The sequence below is a fragment of the Salmo trutta genome, chromosome 6 (assembly GCF_901001165.1).
Source record: "Salmo trutta chromosome 6, fSalTru1.1, whole genome shotgun sequence".
Classification (NCBI taxonomy): Eukaryota; Metazoa; Chordata; class Actinopteri; order Salmoniformes; family Salmonidae; genus Salmo; species Salmo trutta.
In genome coordinates this window covers 29840718-29866997 of record NC_042962.1, presented here as the reverse complement: position 1 = coordinate 29866997, position 26280 = coordinate 29840718, and the positions used below count along the sequence as shown (strand labels likewise).

At 40.4% G+C, this 26280-nt stretch overlaps 1 protein-coding gene across 3 annotated transcripts in view; it reads right to left on the bottom strand.

The window, feature by feature from the left end:
• rbm33a (RNA binding motif protein 33a) overlaps nucleotides 1-19425 on the bottom strand; it is a 53113-nt gene extending 33688 nt beyond the window's left edge. For 2 of the 3 annotated variants that reach the window (XM_029756125.1, XM_029756128.1), the window contains exons 1-8: nucleotides 19243-19424; nucleotides 18560-18635; nucleotides 12866-12914; nucleotides 12235-12305; nucleotides 11856-12105; nucleotides 10169-10276; nucleotides 1078-1258; nucleotides 640-869 (exon numbers count right to left, since the gene is read on the bottom strand). In XM_029756125.1, the coding sequence (XP_029611985.1) occupies nucleotides 640-869; nucleotides 1078-1258; nucleotides 10169-10276; nucleotides 11856-12105; nucleotides 12235-12305; nucleotides 12866-12914; nucleotides 18560-18635; nucleotides 19243-19261 (984 nt within the window). In that variant the 5' untranslated portion in view covers nucleotides 19262-19424. Of the gene's footprint in view, nucleotides 1-639; nucleotides 870-1077; nucleotides 1259-10168; nucleotides 10277-11855; nucleotides 12106-12234; nucleotides 12306-12865; nucleotides 12915-18559; nucleotides 18636-19242 lie in introns of all 3 variants that reach the window. The other variant, XM_029756127.1, reaches the window with a different exon arrangement.
• Nucleotides 19426-26280: the final 6855 nt, after the last annotated feature.

Sequence of the window (26280 nt, the reverse complement as noted above, 5' to 3'; positions counted from 1 at the left end):
GACTCAGATGATGTCAATTAGCCTATCAGAAGCTTCTAAAGCCATGACATAATTTTCCTGGAATTTTCCAAGCTGTTTAAAGGCACAGTCAACTTTGTGTATGTAAACTTCTGACCCACTGGAATTGTGATGCAGTGAATTATAAGTGAAATAATCTGTCTGTAAACAATTGTTGGAAAAATGACTTGTGTCATGCACAAAGTAGATGTCCTAACCGACTTGCCAAAACTATAGTTTGTTAACAAGACATTTGGGTGGAGTGGTTGAAAAATGAGTTTTAATGACTCCAACCTAAGTGCATGTAAGCTTCTGACTTCAACTGTATATGGATGAACATCTTAAATAAACGGATTATATGCTTCAAGAGATGTCTAATAATAAAAAGGCCACGAGAAACTAAATCCAATAGGCGAACGAGAAACGAGAAAGAAACGAGAAAAAAATTGCCTACATAGCTGTGCCTGATTAGTTTTACCAAGTAAACATTGCGACAATATTAAGCAAGCATAGCTTTAAATCGTCTTGCACACATACACTCAAGCTAATCGTAAACAATTCTATAATTTAAAGTGACATTACAGAATATCAAGAGATAGATAATCCTTTCATATTGTGTCAGATTATTTTAATAAGATTTACCTGCATGCCCATATGTAGAGGCACCATTGGGAGCCTCAGGTCATTCATTCGTCCTCTTCCTCCACCGAAGTCTCCCATCCCAAATCCGGGGAACCTCCCTCTTAATCCTCGACCTCTGAATCCTCCTCTATCTCCTCCTCTTCCTCCTCGGCCCCCAAAGCGGCCCTGCTTCCTCTGGCGCTCCTTCTCCTCAAACTCCATCAGGTCTGCTTTGGCCTCTTCGGACAGCTCTGGTGGGCAAAACGCATCCCCACGAGGTTAACATTAGAACATTCAAATACAAGCCATTCAGTAAGACTTGCTCAATTTTCTTTTGATCCAAATTGTTTAGGTACAGGAGTTAAACTTGAAATGCCCTTCAACCAAACAGCGTAACCAAACAAAGCACAAAAATCTATTACAGTTTATATAACAGTGCAAGGTTGTACATAAATGTACCTAATGTTTCAGGAATGTTCCGTCTTTTGGTTCCCGCATCCGCCAGCCGCACAACACCAGACGTGACATCTTTGCGCTCCGTTTTGAAACGCAACCGTCCAGACTCTCCATCGTCGTCTTCCTCTTCATCCTCGTCTTCCTCCTCCTTCACTTCTTCCTTTGGCTCTGGTTCATTCTCAGTCTTTAGAATTATAGGGATCATCTTAGCCATCAATTATCAACAACCCATCAGATACAGGTAACTGCCAAAATAATGGAACACTTCAAAAAATAAGGGTACATAGTTATATTGAAAACAGGTGCATCCACACAGGTGTAGTTCCTGAGTTAATTAAACAATTAACATCCCATCATGTTTAGGCTTATGTATACAAATGCTGGGCAGGCCATTATTTTGGCCCCATATTCCCCCCCCCCCCTAATAGGAAGACGATGCCCCTATCCACAAGACAGGAGTGGTTACTGAATGGGTTGATGAGCATGAAAACAATGTAAACCATATGCCATGGCCGTCTCAGCGTTCTCCACCACCATCAACAGAACAGCAAATGATAGAATTTCTCGTGGAAGAATGGTGTTGCATGTAGTGTTGTCACGATACCAACACTTTACTAACGATACAATACCAGGCCAAGTATCACGATATAGAGTAGTATCACAGTACCATGGGGAAAATAATTTATTTTTAAATCTGTGGCCTAGCATCCTGCTCGCCCCATCATGTACATGTGCTACACAAAATCCTGTCACTGAAATTCACTCTTGAATTTAAACTTCACACTGTTCAGTGTATAATAGAATACTGCAGAGAGCTGATAGGCCAGATTTGCAAAGGCGTACCTGGGATTTGGCTGGAGGAATGGGAGGAAGGAATATATTAATATATATATGCATGTCATTGTGGCAGTAAGGGAAAAACTTGCCTAGTTAAATAAAAGGTTAAAAACTAAAAAACAAACACGGCATGAAAGCTTTACTCGAGTTAACAGACACAACCTCACTCCCCCACACACCATCTCCCTTGCTCTCAAACTTACATCCCTCTCTCGCTCTCCCACAAACACTGCTCCCAACTTTTAAAAGGTTAGGCACCGAACAAAATTTAAGGAGCACCAGAAATAAATAGATTTTTGATATAGTTTAGGCTCACATTAGGCCAATATGAATCCTACCTTTGAAGCATATTATGAGTAGCAGACCCTTTTCCTTTCTTCCTGTGCCAATGAAATTTGCCTAAACCTACTGTCAAGTTACCAGGTTGTTAGCTAGCTAGGTAACATGACAGAACAACGTAATTTGTTATCAAACCAATAATTAGCGACCAGGGATTAGTTCAAAAAACAAAAAACACGACATGGTTTGTGAAATTATATTAAATGTGCGCAAATCCCGATAGAAAAAAAGGCATCTCTGGAAATATGAGTCATACTGTTTTGAACCGTTTATGCTAGTTTTCTTTGCTGTAAAGCTGCAAGCATGGCTGTCCATTTTTCCCTTTGGCACTCAGAGGCTGCATGAAGGTGATCTTGCAAAGTCTACTCAGAATGATCTTTGCTCTTGCTTATAACAGGTGATCAAATGATACAATGTATCAACATCGCTCACTGTGCGCTCTGCTCCAATGTAACAAATGTACAAATCTAACAGACTCATCTGGGTCTGCATCCCGCTCACCATCACGGCTAAATTACACTGAACAAAAATATAAAACATATAAAAAGGTGTCGGTCCCATGTTTCATGAGCTAAAATAAAAGATCCCAGAAAGATTTCATAAGCACACAAAGCATCTCTCAAATTCTGTGCATAAATTTGTTTACATCCCTGTTTGTGAGCATTTCAGCTTTGCCAAGATAATCCATCCACCTGACAGGTGTGGCATATCAAGAAGTTGATTAAACTGCATGATCATTACACAGGTGTACCTTGTGCTGGGGACAATAAAAGGCCCTCTAAAACATGCAGTTTTGTCACAATGCCACAGATGTCTCAAGTTGAGGGAGTGTGCAATTGGCATGCTGACTGCAGGAATGTCCACCACAGCTGTGCCAGATAATTGAATGTTAATTTCTCTACCATAAGCCGCCACCAAAATCTTTAGAGAATTTGGCAGTACATCCAACAGACCACAAGTAACCACGCCATCCCAGGACTTCCACATCCAGCTTCTTCACCTGCGGGATCGTCTGAGACCAGCCACCCGAACAGCTGATGAAACTGTGGGTCTTCAAACAAAGGATTTATGCAAACTGTCAGAAACGGTCTCGGAGAAGCTCAACTGTGTGCTCGACAACTGCAGTTCGGGGTCGTAACCAACTTCATTGTAAAATCTGAAATTGTTGGAGGTTGCGTTTATATTTTTGTTCAGTGTATATTTTAAAAGCTGATGGAAGAATAGATGCGCATGAAGAGCGGACAGAGAGAAGCAGGTGAGTGAGGGCTGAAACGGCATGTAGCTGGCTGATTACAGCTGCCACATGTGATATGCACATGAGTGAAGTGGATATTATTGGCCCTGCGCATACAAGAGACTAGTGGCTATTACTTGAATTCAACTGAATTTATAAACTGACTTTATAAACATGCACCAGCAGGATCTTTAGATCAGTAGGGATGAAAAATATGGCAGTATCATATGAAACGGAACTACGATATAAAACAATATTGGTGTCAGAAGTATCATGACGTTTTGGCACCGTGATACCGGTATACCGGGGCGGCAAGTAGCATAGTGGTTAGAGCGTTGGACTAGTAACTGAAAGGTCGCAAGATTGAATCCCCGAGCTGACAGGGTAAAAATGTAATTCTGCCCCTGAACAAGGCAGTTAATCCACTGTTCCTAGGCCATCATTGAAAATAAGAATGTGTTCTTAACTGACTTGCCTAGTTAAATAAAGGTAAAATAAAAAAATAAAAACCATGCAACACTAATCGCATCCCTCCAATAGAGTTCCAGACAATCTATGCCAAGGTGCACTGAAGTGGTTCTGGCCCAACACCCTGTTAAGACACTATGTTGGTGGTCCCTTTTTTTTGGCAGTTACCTGTACAGCATATGGATAGTGTTCATCTTGCAGGCCTATAAACTGCAACCATGTCTTACTTGAACATCTGGGGCATTATCAGATTTCACAAAAGACGTAAGTCTAAAGTCTTGAATAAGCTACAAACATTTATCATTTTCATAAATTATACATTGTCCATAGCAGAATTGTCAGCCATTGACTCAATGCAAGGCACCAAAGAGGCATCAGAGAGAGAGAGTGGCTTTGACTTATTGGTTAGTGTCCCAAATGGCACCCTATTCCCTATATAGTGCACTACTTTTGACCAGAGCGTCTTAGTAGTGCATTATATAACAGGGCTCGACATTAACGCTTGTCCTCTTGTCCAGGTACAATTTTAAATAAATAGTCGGACAAAAATACAGATTTAAGTTATCCGAATGGACAAGTAAAACTTTTTTTTTTACAGAATAATCATAACAATCTAACAATTATTAGATCAGAGAAGACAATAATTGGATCAGAGAAGCAAACATTGGAATAACATTCAAATCTATTTTTCCATGTACATAAATAATCATGTTTGACAAATATAATGAAGGATAATTAACATTAATGTCTAAATGGTCACAAGACCAGAGTGAGAAGGACAGTGCGTTGCGCACCACACATTTACATTTAAGTCATTTAGCAGACGCTCTTATCCAGAGCGACTTACAAATTGGTGCATTCACCTTAAGATATCCAGTGGAACAACCACTTTACAATAGTGCATCTAAATCTTTTGGGGGGGGGGGGGGGTAGAAGGATTACTTTATCCTATCCCAGGTATTCCTTAAAGAGGTGGGGTTTCAGGTGTCTCCGGAAGGTGGTGATTGACTCCGCTGTCCTGGCGTCGTGAGGGAGCTTGTTCCACCATTGGGGTGCCACACATCACACACCTTGAATCTGAGCGGAGGCGGTCAGCATTTAGAAAATGATTCAACCATAAACTTGTTTTAAACCTGGACATTTTATATCATTTTATGAAGCATGTCTTTCTTCAGAAAGTATTCACACCCCTTGACTTTTTCCACATTTAGTTGTGTTACAGCCTGAATATAAAAATGTTTTTGTCACTGGCCTACACACAATACCCCAAAGCGGAATTAAGTTTTTTGACATTTTTACAAATGAAAGCTGAAATGTCTTGAGTCAATACGTATTCAAGCCGTTTGTTATGGCAAGAATAAATTATTTCAGGATTAACAATTTGCTGAACAACTTACATAATACATTGCATGGACTCACTGTGTGCAATAATGGCTTAAAACCTCTCTGGGATAGGGTCTAGTTTCCTGAATTTCCGCCTGACTGACGTGCCCAAAGTAAACTGCCTGTTACTCAGACCCAGAAGTCAGGATATGCATATAATTGGTAGCACTGGATAGAAAATAGAGGTCGACCGATTAATCGGTTCCTGGTTCGAGCCCAGGTAGGGGCGAGGAGAGGGACGGAAGCTATACTGTTACACTGGCAATAATATAGTGCCTATAAGAAAATCCAATAGTCAAAAGTAAATTAAATACAAATGGTATAGAGAGAAATAGTCCTATAATAACTACAACCTAAAACTTCTTACCTGGGAATATTGAAGACTCATGTTAAAAGGAACCACCAGCTTTCATATGTTCTCATGTTCTGAGCAAGAAACTTAAATGTTAGCTTTTTTTTACATGGCACATATTGCACTTTTACTTTCTTCTCCAACACTTTGTTTTTGCATTATTTAAACCAAATTGACATGTTTCATTATTTATTTGAGGCTAAATTGATTTTATTGATGTATTATATTAAGTTAAAATAAGTGTTCATTCAGTATTGTTGTAATTGTAATTATTACAAATAAATCAAATTTGCCGCGATTAATTGGTATCGGCTTTTTTGGTCCTCCAATAACTGGTATCGGCGTTGAAAAATCATAATCGGTCGTCCTCTAATAGAAAACACTGAAGTTTCTTAAACTGTTAAAATAATGTCTGAGACTGTAACAGAATTGATATGTCACGTGAAAATCCAACATAATTTTATTAGTTTTTTGAGGTCCCCAGCTCTTATAATGGAAACCTATTGTTCTTACGTAAATCCGTCTCCCAGATTGCAATTCCTATGGCTTCCACTAGATGTCAACAGTCTTTATTCAAGGTTTCAGGCTTGTTTATTGAAAAACAACAGTCTTTCGGGGCGCACGCTTACTAATTTTCCTTTCCTGTTGAACATACTACTTTTGGTATGAAATATGAAAGTTTATTTACATTTTAGAGTACCTGAGGATTAAATAAAAACGTCGTTTGACTTGTGTGGACGAAGTTTAGCGGTAGCTTTTTGGACTTTGTCTGCATCTTGAACGAGTGGATTACTGAAATCGACGGCGCCAACTAAACTGACTTTTTGGAATACAAAGGATTTTATCTAACAAAACGACCATTTGTGTTGTAGCTGGGACCCTTGGGATTGCAAACCGAGGAAGATCTTCAAAAGTAAGTGATTAACTTAAATCGCCATTTGTGATTTTATGAAGCCTGTGCTGGTTGAAAAATATGTTGATGTGGGGCGCCGTCCTCAGACAATCGCATGGTATGCTTTCGCCATATAGCCTATTGTAAATCAGACAACGCAGTTAGATTAAGAATTTAAGCTTTTAAATGATACAAGTATCTTATATGTTCATGAATGTTTAATATTACGATTATTTATTTGAATTGCGCGCCCTCCAATTTCACCGGATGTTGTCGGCTGGTGTCCCGCTATCCCTAATGAACATTACCCAGTCACTACAAAAGGTACAGGCGTCCTTTACTTCCAGAGAGGAAGTAAACCACTCAGCAATTTCATCATGAGGCCAATGGTGACTTTAAAACAGTTTAATGTCTGTGATAGGAGAAAACTGAGGGTGGGTTAACACTGTAGTTACTCCACAATACTAAGCTAGAGCATGAAAAGGAGGAAGCCTATACATAATACAATTTTTCCAAAATATGTATCCTCTTTGAAACAAGGTACTAAAGTAATACTGCTAAAAATGTGGCAAAGCAATTAACTTTTTGTCCTGAATACAAAGTGTTATGTTTGGGGCAGATCCAACAACACACATTACTAACTGAGTACCACTCTCCGTATTTTCAAGCATAGTTGTGGCTGCATTATGTTATGCGTATGCTTGTAATTGTTAAGGACTTGGGAGTTTCAGGATAACAAAAGAAAAGTAATGGAGCTAAGCACAGACAATCCTAGAGGAATACATTTGGTTCAGTCTGCTTTCCACTAGACACTGGGAAACAAATTCACCTTTCAGCAGGACAATAACCTAAAACACAAGACCAAATCGACACTGCAGTTGCTTACAGAAGACAGTGAATGTGGTCGATTATCAGTTTGACTTAAATCTACATGAAAATCTATGGCAAGGATTGAAAATGGTTGTTTAACAATTATCAAACAATTTGACAGATCTTGAAGAATTTTGAAAATAATAAATGGCCAAATATTGTACAATCCAGGTGTGCAAATCTCTTAAAGGCTTGTGTGAATACTTATGTAAATTATACAAAAATGTTTCAGTGTCATTATGGGGTAGTGTGTGTAGATCAGATGTTTTATTTTTTAATCCAAGCTGTAACAAAATGTGGGATAACTCAAGGGGTATGAATACTTTCTGGAAGGCACTGTACATTGTTTCAAAGTAACCTAGCCAAAATATGGCCATAGAAATTGAGGGAATTATTTTATAAAACACTTAATATGCCATTGAAAATGCTAGTTTTCCCATGCCATATTAGTTTTCAAATCAACATTTTATTGTCCAGCAGCCAAAGGCATAATCCTTGTCATATCAGTAAACAATGCTAATTGATGCATCTTTAGGCCTCTCCTCTTTCTTAATTTCCAACAGATATTTTCATCTCTGTCACATGAAACTGCTCACGTGTGCGGTGCGCTTTTGATAAGTGTTTAACCGCTAATTGCATGTTGGAACATTTGCCAAGCCTACAGCCATATGTGTATTGTTGAGGTTATAATATTAATAAATAAAACTTTAGCAATAGTTGAAGCTCAATGGTCTGATCTGTTGCATCAGCCTCATTGATAGATATATTTTTATATAAACTCAGCAAAAAAAAGAAACGTCCCTTTTTCAGGACCCTGTCTTTCAAAGAATTTGTAAAAATCCAAACAACTTCACAGATCTCCATTGTAAAGGGTTTAAACACTGTTTCCCATGCTTGTTCAATGAACCATAAACAATTAATGGACATGCACCTGTGGAACGGTCATTAAGACACTAACAGCTTACAGACGGTAGGCAATTAAGGTCACAGTTATGAAAACTTAGGACACTAAAGAGACCTTTTTACTGACTCTGAAAAACACCAAAAGAAAGATGCCCAGGGTCCCTGCTCATCTGCGTGAACGTGCCTTAGGCATAATGCAAGGAGGCATGAGGACTGCAAATGTGGCCAGGGCAATGAATTGCAATGTCTGTACTGCGAAACACCTAAGACAGCACTACAGGGAGACAGGACGGACAGCTGATCGTCCTTGCAGTGGCAGACCATGTGTAACACCTGCACAGGATCGGTACATCCAAACATCACACCTGCGGGACAGGTACAGGATAGCAACAACTGCCCGAGTTACACCAGGAATGCACAATCCCTCCATCAGTGCTCTGACTGTCCGTAATAGGCTGAGAGGCTGGACTGAGGGCTTGCAGGTCTGTTGTAAGGCAGGTCCTCACCGGCAACAACATCGCCTATGGGCCCAAACCCACCGTCGCTGGACCAGACAGGACAGGCAAAAAGTGCTCTTCACTGACGAGTCGCGGTTTTGTCTCACCAGGGGTGATGGTCGGATTCGCATTTATCGTCAAAGCAATGAGCGTTACACCGAGGCCTGTACTCTGGAGCGGGATCGATTTGGAGGTGGAGGGTCCGTCATGGTCTGGGGCGGTGTGTCACAGCATCATCGGACTGAGCTTGTTGTCATTGCAGGCAAACTCAACGCTGTGCGTTTCAGGGAAGACATCCTCCTCCCTCATGTGGTACCCTTCCCGCAGGCTCATCTTGACATGACCCTCCAGCATGAGCAGTATGGCTGGTGGCATTGTCGTTCTGTGCATGATTTCCTGCAAGACAGGAATGTCAGTGGTCTGCCATGGCCAGTGAAGAGCCCGGATATCAATCCCATTGAGCACGTCTGGGACCTGTTGGATCGGAGGGTGAGGGCTAGGGCCATTCCCCCCAGAAATGTCTGGGAACTTGCAGGTGCCTTGGTGGAAGAGCGGGGTAACATCTCACAGCAAGAACTGGCAAATCTGGTGCAGTCCATGAGGAGGAGGAGATGCACTGCAGTACTTAATGCAGCTGGTGGCCACACCAGATACTGACAGTTACTTTTGATTTTGACCCCACCCCTTTGTTCAGGGACACATTATTCAATTTCTGTTAGTCACATGTCTGTGGAACGTTCAGTTTAGGCCTCAGTTGTTGAATTTTGTTATGTTCATACAAATATTTCGTTTGCTGAAAGTAAATGCAGTTGACAGTGAGAGGATGTTTCTATTTTTGGTGAGTTTATGTGTAGTGGTTGTATGAATTTTGGATGTGTCGTCCAAGAGTCTGTTTTGAACCGTAGACATGTTTTTGGGGGTTGTAATTGTAATGGTAGCCTATAAAATATTGCAACAAGGGTGACCAGCCATCCTCCAGGAGAGCCTTAAAGGGGCAGTGCTTTATTTTGAGACAAGTTTGAATATAAGAACCCAATAGTGTAGCCTACATTTGTATCTGTTTCTCTATGGTAAAAAAGATAGTAATGCATTTTATTTTGTAAAGTGGTTTCTTGCATTATACAATGATGTAAAAATGGTGTTACAGACCATTCATTTTTGAGGGGACAAGCGACTTGAGCTTTTCGACAAGTTATAAAAAAAATACTTGTCCAGAAGACAACTGGCTAAAATGTAAAGTCCTGTATAGGGAATATAGAAGGAATAGGGTGCCATTTAGGATGCACACAGTGAGTGAAGGAGACCCGTTCTGTTCCTACCTCTGTGTCTGCGAGCTGAGAGACTTCCTCCTCCTCTGGGGCTTCCTGTTGCTCTGCCTGCTCCTCCTGCTTTTCTCCACCTCCATAGCTTGGTGAGTAATCATCCACCTACAACAACAAGTGGAGAGATCCAGAGTGTCATAGATGTATTGTACATTCTACCATCCTATTATGGCTCATATTTACTATCAATGCTAGCAGGATATTAACGCTGGCCTGAGATTACAGCCTGTGTGGGTTTAGCCTAACTTTATCCCCATGGAAATGTGAAAGGAATAACGGTTGAACCAAAAATGCTGCCGTGTTTCCTTTTAATGAAAATATTAACAGCGAGCATTAAAGGAGAAAACATTATGGGGGGGGGGGGGGGGTTAGAAAGGGGGAGCCTCTTGAATTAACATAACAGTGGGAGCAGGCTTTGTTACCAATTCCTGACGGCATTTGAAATTCTATGAGATGTAAATGTTTGACATGATATACAGAAATGTGGGGGGAGATAAAAACAACCTCTGGATCAGTGATGGTGAAAATATCATCACGCTAGCTACTGCTTTAATGGCCCCCTCTAGAAGTTCACGACTCAATGCCAGGAGGAACATCCCACACAGGAAGCTGAATACAGTTTCACGGTGCCGAAACCCGGGATTCCAGTTATACGATAATAAAAAAAATGTTGGCTCTCCAACGTGTACTTGATATACCATGTGGTCACAACTCACGTAATTACACTCATTTCAAAACATACTTCCAGTGAGAAGCCACTAGGTGATTCATGACTGTCAAATGAGGTCAGTGTGTAGGTCGCAGGACAGTGTTTGGTGTTCCGCACCATTAACCTGCCAACCCAAAACATAATATTGCAGACAAATACCCGTTGCAGCAGAAGGATAGACGGACAGACTGTCCCAAGGGAACAGAAAGGAATTAATCCTTTAAACTGTTCCACATGTTACCTCGGAATACCACCGCAAACAGAAGTATTTAAGCCCGGGCAGTCGAGTGACCTTGTAAACATAGTTATTACACACAAACGTGCTCTACGTACTCACTGGGGTTTTCAAAGTATGAAGTAGAACCGTGCAACCCTACTTAGAATATCAAAGGCTTTATCTTCAGTGTGTAAAAAAAGTGATGTCTTTTGTCAGCCATCACACCTTAGTAAATAGGACTATAACAGATGTCACATTGATCTAGTCTTATCTTTTCCCCTCTTCACTCTTGGATTAGGGGTTTGGGAAATAACTAGAGGAAATCGCATCAATCATTTCATCCCACTTCAGGACTGTATGGGGTGTCCTTAGGAAGGTCAATAATCTTTCCACCAATGTGACACTTTATCAGAGTCGAGTGCCCGATATAAAAGCCCCCCGCGTTAACCTCTGCCGATTGGAAGCGCGTCTTCCTCGCACAAAATGGCTCTTTAGCCAGACAAATATACAGGGCTACCTACCTACTGCCAAACAAGATGTCAACACCAACTTTGTCAACGAAAGGAAAAATCAACTGGCAGAGAGTGATAATGAACCCCCCCCCCCCACCTTCAACCCCTATCCAACGCACATCCCCTTTAGCATCCCCTGAATATATTTGATACGTGCCCCCTGAAACCTGAGACAGGGAAATAAATCAAAGTTATCGTTTCAAGATGTAATGGAGTAAAAGAGAAAGAGGGGAGACGAGGACTCACTTGAAATTCATCGTCTAGAGGCTCATTGATTTGAATGTCTAACACTTCGTCGCCCCCAGCCTGTTCTCCTGAGTATTCCATTTGGCCGTCTGGTATCTCCATGTCATTGGGCAGGCTGTACTCGTCCACGTACTCTCCCCCCTCCTGCTGGTAGCCCCCCTCTATATCTCCTAGTTTTTCTTGGTAGTCTATGGGGTTCACCTGCTGGTCAAATTCGCATAGAGTAGCATTGAGGCTAACGCCCTGGCCACTGAAAGGCAAAAACACACAATTATAAACAAAGGACACTGTAGCTCAAAAATTGCCACATCAATTGTCTAAAGACTAAGTATGGAAACACAAATAGCATGATCAGACAACGTGGATACAATTAACTTACATGTTTTGATCTTCTTCATCGCTTTGTAGAAGGTCGTCGTTCAATTCCTCATCTGACACTTCTGAGGGATCCTAAAAAAAACAAGAAAAACAAGCCAGAACGGATCAGTATGTTTTAGCTCATGTTGTTTATTCCTTGCAAGCCCAGGCTTTAAAATGGCAAGGTCGACTATAACACAACTCCTCGAATATCAACCAAAAGTTACATTATGATTGAATGTGTAGGCCTACGCATGTTCAAATCGGATTGCTAATCTAACAGATTAAGTCAATATTTGAATCAATAAAATAGTGAGTTTCAATAAACATGGGGGGGGTCTCCTCCAGTCCAAAAGTATGCTTTATTCCCATGTGGTGAAGGCAATCTGGGCAGGTTAAGATACTTTTTTTGCCCACTGTACTTCCTCCTGGTTCACATCAATAAAACGCCCCTGTGGTAGGGCCCCCTGTCAAAAGACTACTGCAAAATCCCACGTCACTGTGAACTAACTATGGGATCTAGGCTATTTCACCTATCCTACAGCTGGTAGGCTACATTAATAACGACATGCATAATAGGTTAGCATGGCAGAGGCATCTATGAATGCTATGAAAATAATCAAACAGAAGCCAGGGAGAGTTCTTTGTCTTACCTTTTTGGCTGTCAGCCAATCCTCCTCGAGCAAATCACTCTCAAGATCACTTTAAGAGAAGAGATCAACCAAGTTAGCAAGATAAACCGAGTCAGCGTAGATCCTTTTACAAAGCTAGATATTGGGCTACTCTCCACGCACGTTTACAGCTAGCCTAGACAAGATTATTTAATGAAGCCTAAATTGTCATTCTCATGAGCAAGGCCGGGCAATATGCTACATTCTTACACGGCATGTTTGCGATAAGCAGATGCCAATGTTCCACAATATTTACACTAGGCCTGACTCTGCAAGGCCCATATAGTAGTGATAGAAATGTTGTTCTCATAGGCTGCAGTCACTGTATCGCTCCTGGGTCATGTTCAGTTGGTCCCAAACAGGAGAAAGCACTTCAAAATGTACCACCTCAATTACTCTCCTACCAGGTCTTCTCATATAAACCTACATCATATTCAGATCATAAGCTCATTATAGTCATATTGTTTCTTACAGTGTTGTGAAAATTGTTTAGTCTAAATTACAACAGTATACTTTGTGTACATAATCGCCAAGCTCCATTCATGAACACACGTTGTGACAAAGTCTCCGCAAGAGACAGTCTCTGCCTAAAATCTATTTTAGGCCTATATTTTGTGCATGAGTTATGGGCTTCATAGTTGGAGTAAGGAACTACTGTACTAGTATAGCCTAATGTCAGAGGACAAGCCCAAAACTGCTGGCAGTAAAAGGAAAAGGCATGTAAAACTTGCAAAAAGGTTTAAAACATTCATGTTACACCTAGCCCTTGATCATGACTCTCAGTTCCATCACACATAAGAGTCATTGGACGAAGGCGACTTCTGTATGGGGAAAGTGTTGTTTAGAGCCCCGACGCTAGTTCTGAACATTAACACCCATCGCTTGTGGTACGGTTTTAGAAGCATAAGGACCTTATCTTTCATATCTGTGGGATTAAAAAAAAAAAATGTTAAACAAAAGATAAGGTTAACTTGATACACTTTTCTAGGGTTAGTGTTCCCACGGCCATATCTCCATCTTACAATGCTTGTTTACAGAAAACAGAAGGAAGACAAGAGGCAACCACCTGTGCTAATTAGCTATTTAGGGGCATGGCCTGAGGCCGTCGGCCTATTTTAAAAACATTTGCGGACGTCTAGTAAGGGACCGTACATTTGGAATATGGAGATCCTCATCAATCATACGGGAAATGCCATCGGCGTCCCTTATGTAGGTTAGTGTTCCCACACGGCCATTTCTCCATCTTACAAAGCTTGTTTACGGAAAACAGAAGGAAGACAGGAGGCGACCACCTGTGCTAATTAGCTATCTAGCATGTTCCCGAACACCTGTGGGTAAGTGTAACTCGGGAAGTGTAGAAGTGTACTTTCGTCGGATGGAGGCACCCATAGCTGTATGGATCTGTGCAAAACTGCTACAGTAAGTGTATATTTTATTTTATTTACGTATTCTTTCTCGCTGATGAAAGATCAGGGCCGTAACACAAGCAATGATTATTAATAGTTGAGAATGGTGCAGGAGGGGATGGCTGCCATTTTACGGGCTCCTAACCAAGTGTGCCATTTTTTTTAACTTGTTTTGTACATATCGTTGCTGCTACCATCTCTTATAACCAAAAATAACTTCTGGACATCAGAACAGCAATTACTCACCTCGAACTGGACAAAGATGTTTTATTTAACGAGTCCAACGCGAAGGAAATACTGCTTTCCTTGGGAACGGGCCCAAATCCCCGTCATTTGCGTGAAGAAAAGACATAGAAAAAGGGGGCGGAGGTCGGGCTGCCTTCTAAGAATTCGTAGGCGAGTGAGTAAACCCCCACTACCATCCGTTCTATAGGCCAACATGCAATCATTGGAAAACAAAATGGATGATAAACGATCAAGACTATCCTACCAATGGGACATAAAATCTGTAATATCTTATGTTTCACCGAGTCGTGGCTGAACGACAACACAGATAACAGAGCTGACGGGATTTTCCAACCATCGGCAGGACAGAGAAGCTACATCTTGTAAGACGAGAGGCGGGTGTGTGTGTATTTGTCAATAACAGCTGGCGCGCAATGTCTAACAAAGTCTTGAGGCAATGCTCGCCTGAGGTAGAGTATCTTATGTAAGCTGTAAACCACACTATCTACCAAGAGAGTTCACAACTATATTATTCGTAGCCGTCCATTTACCACCACAAACCGAAGCTGGCACGAAGACTGCACTCAACTGGCTGTATTAGGTCATAAGCAAACAAGAAAATACTCATCCAGAAGTGGTGCTCCTACTGGCCGGGGACTTTAACCTGTTGAGGTGTAGGGGGCAGTATTTTCACGGCCGGATGAAAAACGTACCCAAATTAAACTGGTTACTACTCTGGCCCAGAAACTAGAATATGCATATTATTAGTAGATTTGGATAGAAAACACTCTGAAGTTTCTAAAACTGTTTGAATGGTGTCTGAGTATAACAGAACTCATATGGCAGGCAAAAACCTGAGAAAAATCCAACCAGGAAGTGGAAAGTCTGAGAATTGTAGTTCTTTTGATTCTCAATCGAAACTACAGTTTCTGTGGGGTCACGTTGCACTTCCTAAGGCTTCCATTGGCTGTCAACAGCCTTCAGAAAGTTATTTCAGCATTCTCCTGTCACTGGGCATATAATAGGAGCTCAGTCAATGAGTGGACTGCCTGTGGACAAAGGGATTGGATATGCGCGATCCTGCGAGCACGCCGTTCCTTCTTTTTCTTCTTGAATGAATACGCTATTGTCCGGTTGGAATATTAACGCAATTTTACGTTAAAAATACCATAAAGATTGATTTTAAACAGCGTTTGCATGCTTCTAAGTACGGTAATAGAACATTTAGACTGTCTCTGGTACCGCGCTCGCGCGTTATGCCTTTGGATAGTGCTCTGAACGCACAAACAAAATATTTGGACATAAATATGGATTATTTCGAACAAAAACAACATTTCTTGTGGAAGTAGCAGTCCTGGGAGTGCATTCTGACGAAGATCAGTAAAGGTAAGAGAATATTTATAATACTAATTCTGAGTTTAGGTGACCCCGAACTTGGCGGTTGTCTGTAGCGGTTGTCTGTATAGCTTGCTGTGATGGCGAGCTATGTACTCAGAATATTGAAAAATGTGCTTTCTCCGTAAAGCCATTTTAAAATCTGACACAGCGGTTGCATCCAGGAGTAGTCTATCTATAATTCTTTAAATAATTGTTATATATTTTGTCAACGTTTATGATGAGTATTTTTGTAAATTGATGTGCACATTCACCGGGTGTTTTGGTGGGAATACATTTTCTGAACATCACGCGCCAATGTAAAATGCTGTTTTTGGATATAAATATGAACTTAATCGAACAAAACATACATGTATTGTGTACCATAATGTCCTAGGAGTGTCATCTGATGAAGATCGTCAAAGGTTATTGCTTCATTTAGCTGTGTTTTGGGTTTTGACACATGTCCTTGCTTGGAAAATGGCTGTGTGATTATTTTTGTCTATGTACTCTAACATAATCTAATGTTTTGCTTTCGCTGTAAAGCCTTTTTGAAATCGGACAATGTGGTTACATCAAGGAGAAGTGTATCTTTAAAATGGTGTAAAATAGTTGTATGTTTGAGAAAGTTGAATTATGACATTTTGTTGTTTTGAATTTGCCACCCTGATATTTCACTGGCTGTGTCCCGCAGGTGGGACGCTAGCATCCCACGTAGCCCATAGAAGTTATTAATGCAGGCAAACTTAAATCCGTTTTACCTCATTTCTACCATCATGTCATATGTGCAAACCAGAGAAAAATAATAACTCTAGACTACCTTTACTCCACACACAGAGATATATACAAAGCTCTCCATTTGGCAAATCTGACCATAATTATATCCTCCTGATTCCTGCTTACAAGCTAAAACTAAAGCAGGAAGTACCAGTGACTCGCTCAATACGAAAGTGGTCAGATAGTCCTGTGATGCGGATGCTGCACTGTTTTGCTAGCACAGACTGGAATAGGTTCCGGGATTCATCCAATGGCATTGAGGAGTATACCATCACAGTAATCGGCTTCATCAATAAGTGCATCGACGACGTCGTCCCCACAGTGACCGTGTGTACATATCCCAACCAGAAGCCATGGATTACAGGCAACATCCGCATCGAGCTAAAAGCTAGAGCAGCCGCTTTCAAGGAGTGGGACACTAATCCGGACGCCTATGACAAATCCAGCCATGCCCTCAGACGAACCATCAAACAGGCAAAGCGTCAATACAGGATTAAGATTGAATCCTACTACACCGGCTCTGACACTCGTCGGATGTGGCAGTGCTTGAAAACTATTACGGACTACAAATGGACACCCAGTCGCGAGCTGCCCAGTTACGCGAGCCTACCAGATGAGCTAAATGCCTTTTATGCTCACTTCGAGGCAAGCAACACTGAAACATGCATGAGAGCACCAGCTATTCCGGACGGCTGTCTGATAACGCTCTCTGCAGCCGATGTGAGCAAGACCTTTAAACAGGTCAACATTCACAAAGCTGCGGGGCCAGATGGTTCTTCCTGCTTTAGTTTACCAGGACGTGTACTCAAAGCATGCGCAGACCAACTGGCAAGTGTCTTCACTGACATTTTCAACCACTCCATGACCGAGTCTATACCTACATGTTTCAAGCAGACTACCATAGTCTGTGCACAAGGAAGCAAATGTAACCTGCCTAAATGATTACCGCCCCATAGCACCCACGTCGGTAGCCATGAAGTGCTTTGAAAGGCTGGTCATGGCTCACAAGAGCATCATCCCAGATACCCTAGACCCACTCCAATTCAAGAGTTTCAAGTTCCTTGACTGAAAAGTTTTGGCATGGATCACCTGATCATCCATAAGTTCTACAGCTGCACCACCGAGAGCATCCTAACCGGTTGCATCATCGCCTGGTATGGCAACTGCTCGGCATCTGACCTTAAGACGCTACAGAGTGTAGTGCCTACGGCCCAGTACATCACTGGGGCCAAGCTTCCTGCCATCCAGGACCTATATACTAGGCGGTGTCAGAGGAAAGCCCCAAAAATTGTGAGACTCCAGTCACCCAAGTCATAGACTGTTCTCTCTGCTCCCACATGGCAGGCAGTACCGGAGCGCCAAGTCTAGGACCAAAAGGCTCCTTACCAGCTTATTCTCCCAAGCCATAAGACTGCTGAATAATTAATGAAATGGCCAGCCGGACTATTTACATTGACCCCCCCCCCCCCTTTGATTTTACACTGCTGCTACTCACTGTTTATTATTATCTATGCATAGTCACTTTACCCCTACCTACATGTACAAATTACCTCGACTAACCTGTACCCCCGCACATTGACTCGGTACCGGTACCCCCTGTATATAGCCTCTGTATTTTATTGCACTACTTTTGATTATTTGGTAAATATTTTCTTAACTCTTTCTTGAACTGCATTGTTGGTTAAGGGCTTGTAGTAAGCATTTCACCTGTTGTATTCAGCGCATGTGACAAATAAAGTTTGATTTGATGTTTCTAAACGTTAAAACAGTGTCGGGATCGTAGTTCCCATGAGACAGTCGTGGGCGAAGTGAATGGCTGAGAACCGTAAGGAGGAGGCAGAATGCCGCCTAGAGTTTGAGAGGTACAGTATGTTACACCAAGCAGCTGAGATACCTGTCTAAATCATCTTCGCCTCTCCTCCTGCGTGATCTCTCTGCACCTGGTTTGTCATAATCTTCAAAGTCATCATCTGAAAACAAAAAGACAAGGCTCTGTTAACTTGTTTGATGGCAGGGTCTTCAACCCCAGTCCTTGAGGGCCACAAACAATGCACATATTTGCTTTCTAATTGGCAAATGATGATGATGATGATGATGTGGGAAACCAGATGTGAAAACTCGGGCCAATCAATTAGAGAAACGAAATCCCGCAATTGACCACCCCTGCTGTTTCAATTAATGAATGATGTGGTCAACTAGCTATAACAGTTTACTAAGCAACAATTGTTTAGTACTTTTAATGATATTTGGGCTGTTTTAGATAGTTCAAAGCAATGAAAATGTAGCAACAAGCTAACGTTAGCCAAATTCAACGTTAGTTAGCTAACGGTAGCTAGCTGGCTGGCTAACCACTTGGTTGTTGGCAAAAAATATCAGCACACTACACAACACGGTAACATGCACATTTAAACGTTGGAACTAAATACAACACATAATGAACTTGTATCACGATGCCTAGAGTTTTTGTGGATTAATTATCGTACCTAGCTACATTTTAGGCCTATCTCGTCTGGCTAGCAAACCAAACGTGTTAGCTAGAAAGCCAAAAGTCTACCGAAATAATTGTGGTAACCATACCTCCGGGGCTATCCGCCATTACGCAAGCCGGTTTCCTCAGTGTAGGCGAAATTCTATATAATTGAAGAATACATTGAAATGTTTACTCCTTCGTGTTTAAATCAAGCTAACGTTGTTTACCACAATAGGCAGAGAACCTGAACATAACCATTACAGAGTGAATAACTTCTGATGCATTCTGGGATAGAATAATGTCCTTCCTAAACGCTGATCCGAAGAAAGTTTATTTTACCTACTACATATCCATTTAATATTTGTGTGTAGGATAAACTGGTCCTAGATATTTTGGTCAACCTCTGCAGTTCATGAGACCCAATAAGTATGCACGATATCTAATTACAATACATAATGAATGAAACTGTAAAAGTATACATATTTTCTTAATTAGAGTAGGAGATACTGAAACATGAAATATAGCCTACAATACACTAGCTATACAATATCAGTAATTTGGGTAACGTGGTATAACTAGCCCCCCTAACAACAATGTCCAATTGCTGGCACAAAAAAAGCAAAGTTTGGAGAAAAAAATTGATATGTGGATGATGGTAATGCTTAGGCAAACAAACTATGAAGGGAAATTAGTGGCTACAGTTTACACTTTTTAAACTTTTTTACAAAATGGTATTGCACATCTCACTATTAATATTCTCACTATGATGAGATTTTGATGTAAGGTCCCTCTTCTAATTTCCGCACCAAATCATGTCCAAGTCATCCTAAAGTATCTAAAAAAAATTACGCTGTAACTCAATTAAGTTACTTGTAGATGATTTGGGCATGATTTGGAAAATGCTAATTTAGGAAACATTGACTTGCATTGGATTGCTGGAGGGGCAGTTTCCCCCAACACTCACCTTAAATGTTACTGCTTTATTACAATTGTTATCTCTAAACAACTGTATTACGTATCTTTAGGCTCCCCTAATGGTATATACAGTTGAAGTCGGAAGTTTACATACACTTAGGTTGGAGTCATTAAAACTTGTTTTTCAACCACTCCACACATTTCTTGTTAACAAACTATAGTTTTGACAAGTCGGTTAGGACATCTACTTTATGCATGACACAAGTAATTTTTCCAACAATTGTTTACAGACAGATTATTTAATGTATAATTCACTGTATCACATTTCCAGTGGGTCAGAAGTTTACATATACTAAATTGACTGTGCCTTTAAACAGCTTGGACAATTCCAGAAAATGATGTCATGGCTTTAGAAGCTTCTGATAGGCTAATTGACATCATCTGAGTCAATTGGAGGTGTACCTGTGGATGTATTTCAAGGCCTACCTTCAAACTCAGTGCCTCTTTGCTTGACATCATGGGAAAATCAAAAGAAATCATCCAAGACCTCAGAAAAAAAATTGTAGACCTCCACAAGTCTGGTTCATCCTTGGGAGCAATTTCCAAACGCCTGAAGGTACCACATTCATCTGTACAAACAATAGTATGCAAGTATAAACACCATGGGACCACGCAGCTGTCATACCGCTCAGGAAGGAAATGCGTTCTGCCTCCTAGAGATGAACGTACTTTGGTGCGAAAAGTGCAAATCAATCCCAGAACAACAGCAAAGGACCTTGTGAAGATGCTGGAAGAAACAGGTACAAAAGTATCTATATCCACAGTAAAACGAGTCCTATATCGATATAACCTGAAAGGCCGCTCAGCAAGGAAGAAGCCACTGCTCCAAAACCGCCATTAAAAAGCCAGACTACGGTTTGCAACTGCACATGGGGACAAAGATCATACATTTTGGAGAAATGTCCTCTGGTCTGATGAAACAAAAATAGAACTGTTTGGCCATAATGACCATTGTTATGTTTGGAGGAAACGGGGAACTTGCAAGCCGAAGAACACCATCCCAACCGTGAAGCACGGGGGTGGCATCATCATGTTGTGGGGATGCTTTGCTGCAGGAGGAACTGGTGCACTTCACAAAATAGATGGCATCATGAGGCAGGAAAATTATGTGGATATATTAAAGCAACATCTCAAGACATCAGTCAGGAAGCTAAAGCTTGGTCGCAAATGGGTCTTCCAAATGGACAATGACCCCAACTTCCAAAGTTGTGGCAAAATGGCTTAAGGACAACAAAGTCAAGGTATTGGAGTGGCCATCACAAAGCCCTGACCTCAAGCCTATAGAAAATGTGTGGGCAGAACTGAAACAGCGTGTGCGAGCAAGGAGGCCTACAAACCTGACTCATTTACACCAGCTCTGTCAGGAGGAATGGGCCAAAATTCACCCAACTTATTGTGGCAAGCTTGTGGAAGGCTACCTGAAACGTTTGACCCAAGTTAAACAATTGAAAGGCAATGCTACCAAATACTAATTGAGTGTATGTAAACTTCTGACCCACTGGGAATGTGATGAAAGAAATAAAAGCTGAAATAAATAATTCTCTCTACTATTATTCTGATATTTCACATTCTTAAAATAAAGTGGTGATCCTAACTGACCTAAGACAGGGAATTTTTACTATGATTAAATGTCTGGAATTGTGAAAAACTGAGTTTAAATGTATTTGGCTAAGGTGTATATAAACTTCTGACTTCAACTGTATATACAATGTTTATAGATCTAACTTAATTATATTATGTATATAACCTTTTCTAAATGACAAAATATTAGATCAATTTACCTCAGAAGGGGGGGAGGGACAGTTACTATGGGGGGCTGTTTACCCCACGTTACTTTACTAACCCAATTACCCATTCTTCAACAATGTTGTTTTTCTACCAAAGATATGGCACCTTTCAGTTTTCCAACATACATAGTGAATATATTTTTTTCAATGCTATCAGGTTTCACTATTGCTTGGTTGCATTATTGTGACTGATTAATATGCTTTCTCGTCAAAATCATGCAGTAGCACCATCGCTCTTGTCTTATTTTCTGTATCAAGCTTAGTGCTGTGCTGCGTTGAAGCATCGCATCAATTTAATTTCCTGGTCTGACTGCATAGAGACTTTCCTCTGGGATTGTGATTTGGATAGGAATCAGACAAGGTTTATCAGTCTCACTGGCAGCTATAGGAATTAAGAGAGAGGAAATGTCACAAAAATTATTTGAGGATAATGAGTTTGTCACAATGATGCTGGAGTGGAATTGTGAATAAAACATGAAGTATCCTTGAAACAAAGAACTCAGTCCCTTGGGAATAACATGAGATTATCAATCACTCTCAGATCCATATTATTTAGTACAGTAACTGACTCGTGTAAACATGACCAATGTAAATAGATTGTATTTTATTTGATGTTTCTAGATAAACACACACAATTTACATTGAGGTCTAGTCATTATGCAATTCCAGAAATGGAGTTAATCTTATTGAAGTGATTCAAGTCAGTCCTTAGATTTTTTTAACATTTTTGGACCATAGCCTTTTTCAGTTAACGTTACAAAGGTTTCCATTCTAAATTCTGGGGTCTATTAAGCTCTGAAGAAGGAGTCCAAGTAGTTGTCTGTCTGACTCTTCAGCCAGACTTTGCAGCTGGGTCGTTTCACCAATTTAGTGCCTTTTGAGAAGTGTAACTTGGTCCATTTTTGGGGGGAATTTCACCTAGTTAGTCATAAAGAGCACATGTTCATCTTAATAAACAACAAGTTTTCCCATCTCAAGAGGTTAAATAAAAACATGACTATAGTACGTGCCTATTAAGTGCCAAATAATGCAACAGGGTTGACTTAACAAGGTTGACCGCAACAGGGTTGATGATTTCCTCTTAAGTCAGCCATAAATCCCCTTGTGACAGGTGGAATGGAAGCTTGTTGTGTGCAACAGGGAGTGGCAATTTAATGCAAGCTTCACAATTTGTTTCACTGTTAAAACATTTCTAGCCTGTCTATCTATGGGTAACATGGTTGACATGTTATGCTTGTCCCACTCGGTTTTCCACCACAAGCACCAGAAAATTGCCAAAAAGAGTAAAATCAGATCACTTGCTTTTACACTATGATTTGACTATTAATGTTCAATGTTTCTTTTGAAAAATATATTTAAAAATGAATAATTTCACCATTTTAAATTGAGAGTTCAGTTCACGTAACAGGGTTGACCTTAAATTGAGGGACAGACGTAAATGAATCACTAATCACATTAAATAAATGATAATCTTCAGTAATGACTACATCAAACAAAATGACTAGGGCTGTACAATGATGGTGAAAACTTACAGAAAATCTGGGGTTAAGTTGGTTAAAATTTTCCTAGAATTCACAGAGGGTGCAAAGGGGGACATGTCAAAATAATACATTTTGGCACTTTAGCAAAACTTTTTTCAAATTAAAAACATGAATAAAATATGAAAAAAATATTTATTGAATTATACATGTGGTCTTTATTAAAGGGCACTTCATTTAATATATCATGTTTTTAAAATGCAATGTTGGTGCACAATTTCTACTTAAAATATCAAAGAGATGCAAAAGGCACTGTTTTCGTGGAACGACCCAGCTACTACTAAAGTCTAACCCCCAAATTCCTCTAGGGCTGACAAACGTCAACAAAGACCCCTAGAGACACCAAAGAGAGGTGAGCAGTGAAGTGAAGCCTCATTGTATTGGCTTATTATGGGGTCCCGCAGTGAGGAAGAGGCCATTTTGTAGCACCACAAGGTCAATATCTGAAAGCCAGAGCGATGGAGGGGATCAGCCGTGAGATTTTTAATTTGAGAAGGTGTAAAGGGACTTTCCTGGTGAAAGACAGTCTGTGAATTATAATGGACTGTGGGGATTGGGAGGATAAGATGTTGAGCTGGTGAATGTTTTCCTGCTTTCGTGTGGAGTGGTGTATTGATAAAGCATACAGCCTTTTCCCTATTTCTCCATGACTGTCTGTTGCCTCCCTTAGCATGGCATGCCATTTATTTTGGTGTTTGGCAGGTAGGCTTACCTTCTGACACACATTTTTTAACAATATCTCACCAATAGTGTCTGTAAATAAAGACAAGCCTTTATGCATGCAAGTACAAAAGGAAATCCTCAAGCAGTGAATAATTAAACCCTTGGGGCTTGTCAAGGATACTCCAAATGTGTGTCCAATGTCCAGTGTACAATGAGCACAGAACAACATTAGCTATCAGTACTAACATGTAACCAATTATGGTAAAGGTACAACTGTAAAAACATGAATTGAAAAGATTATAGATGAGATATAAGTATCAGAAAAGAAGACAATTATTTTGACTACATACATTTTACACATACAAAACAACCATGTCATCATAACTAATAAGTACTTTCATCATGATCAACATTATTGCTATGCATATTAATATTCATAATGGGGATACCATCTTAAGAAATATTAACAACTGAACACAGCTGCTTTTAAGGTGCTGTGTGATGTTTTTTCCCCCCCGACTAAATGCTGAGAGGTTGTATATACTCATCCCTCCATCCTGATTGTCTTTCCCAAGAATATGGTGTTATTTCCAATAGCAAGTGCCGAAGGGAGCTGTCACATTCTATTACGGCACCCTGAATGATTCTGTGCCCTTTTCCAAATCCAGCGGTTTTCCATAACAATGCGAGGGTGCAAAGCCAAAGGCGACAATCATTTATCATTTTCAGTTAACGGAGAAAAGTTCTTCCCGCAACAAATCTGTCAATTTGCCTTGTGTAGATTCACTTGACAAAGCCTCAACCTCATCTTGTTTGTTTTGTATGTAAGCCATTTGTATGTGCAAATAATGAATCATTATTACAACAATACAAACTATCCCGAGAAAGCCCTATAGCATTGCAACGAAACATGTACAGTACCAGTCAAAAGTTTGGACACACCTATTCATTCAAGGGTTTTTCTTTATTTTGACTATTTTCTACGTTGTAGAATAATAGTGAAGACATTAACACTATGAAATAACACATATAGAATCATGTAGTAACCAAAAAAGTGTTAAACAAAGCAAAATATATTTTATATTTGAGATTCAAAGGCAGAGGTGACTCTGGGTCTTCCTTTCCTGTGGCGGTCCTCATGAGAGCCAGTTTCATCATAGCGCCTGATGGTTTTTGCAACTGCACTTGAACAAACTTTCAAAGTTCTGGAAATATTCCGTATTGACTGACCTTCATGTCTTAAATTAATGATGGACTGTCATTTCTCTTTGCTTATTTGAGCTGTTCTTGCCATAATATTTTGTTTTCAGGTGCATTCGGGGTCTGCACCTTTGGGGGGGGGGGTACTGTCACGTCCTGACCAGTAAAAGGGGTTATTTGTTATTGTAGTTTGGTCAGGGCGTGGCAGGGGGTGTTTGTTTTGTGTGGTTCGGGTTTTTTTGTTTATGTTTTACATTTTCTATTTCTATGTGTTTATCTAGTTTTTTTATTTCTATGTTGGGGTTTTGGTAGGACCTCCAATTAGAGGCAGCTGGTTGTCGTTGTCTCTAATTGGAGGCCACATTTAGTTGGGGTTTGTTTCACTTGTGTTTTGTGGGTGGTTGTTTCCTGTATAGTCTGTGCACCTTACGGGACTGTTTTCGTCGTTTGTTTTGTTTGTGTTTTCCCTTCAATAAATAAGAAGATGATAAATATACCCGCTGCATTTTGGTCCACTCCTAACGACGACCGTGACAACACCTGTTAATTGAAATGCATTCCAGGTGACTACCTCCTGAAGCTAGTTGAGAGAATGCCAAGAGTGTGCAAAGATGTCATCAAGGCAAAGAGTCTCTATGAAGAATGTCAAATATAAAATATATTTGGATTTGTTTAACACTTTTTTGGTTACTACATAATTCCATATGTGTTATTTCATAGTTTTGATGTCTTCACTATTATTCTATAATGTAGAAAATAGTCAAAATAAAGAAAAACCCTTCAATGAGTAGGTGTGTCCAAACTTTTAACTGGTACAGTACATGAAATGATCTATGTAACAGAGCATTCTACTTGTGCAGGTTGTGATATTATCAGAAACACTTCGGAGTGTGAAATAACACACACATAAGACCTTTAAAATCAAAAGGATATAGTATCCAGCCTATACTCTGTCTACTCTGATCCCCTGAAAATGACAATC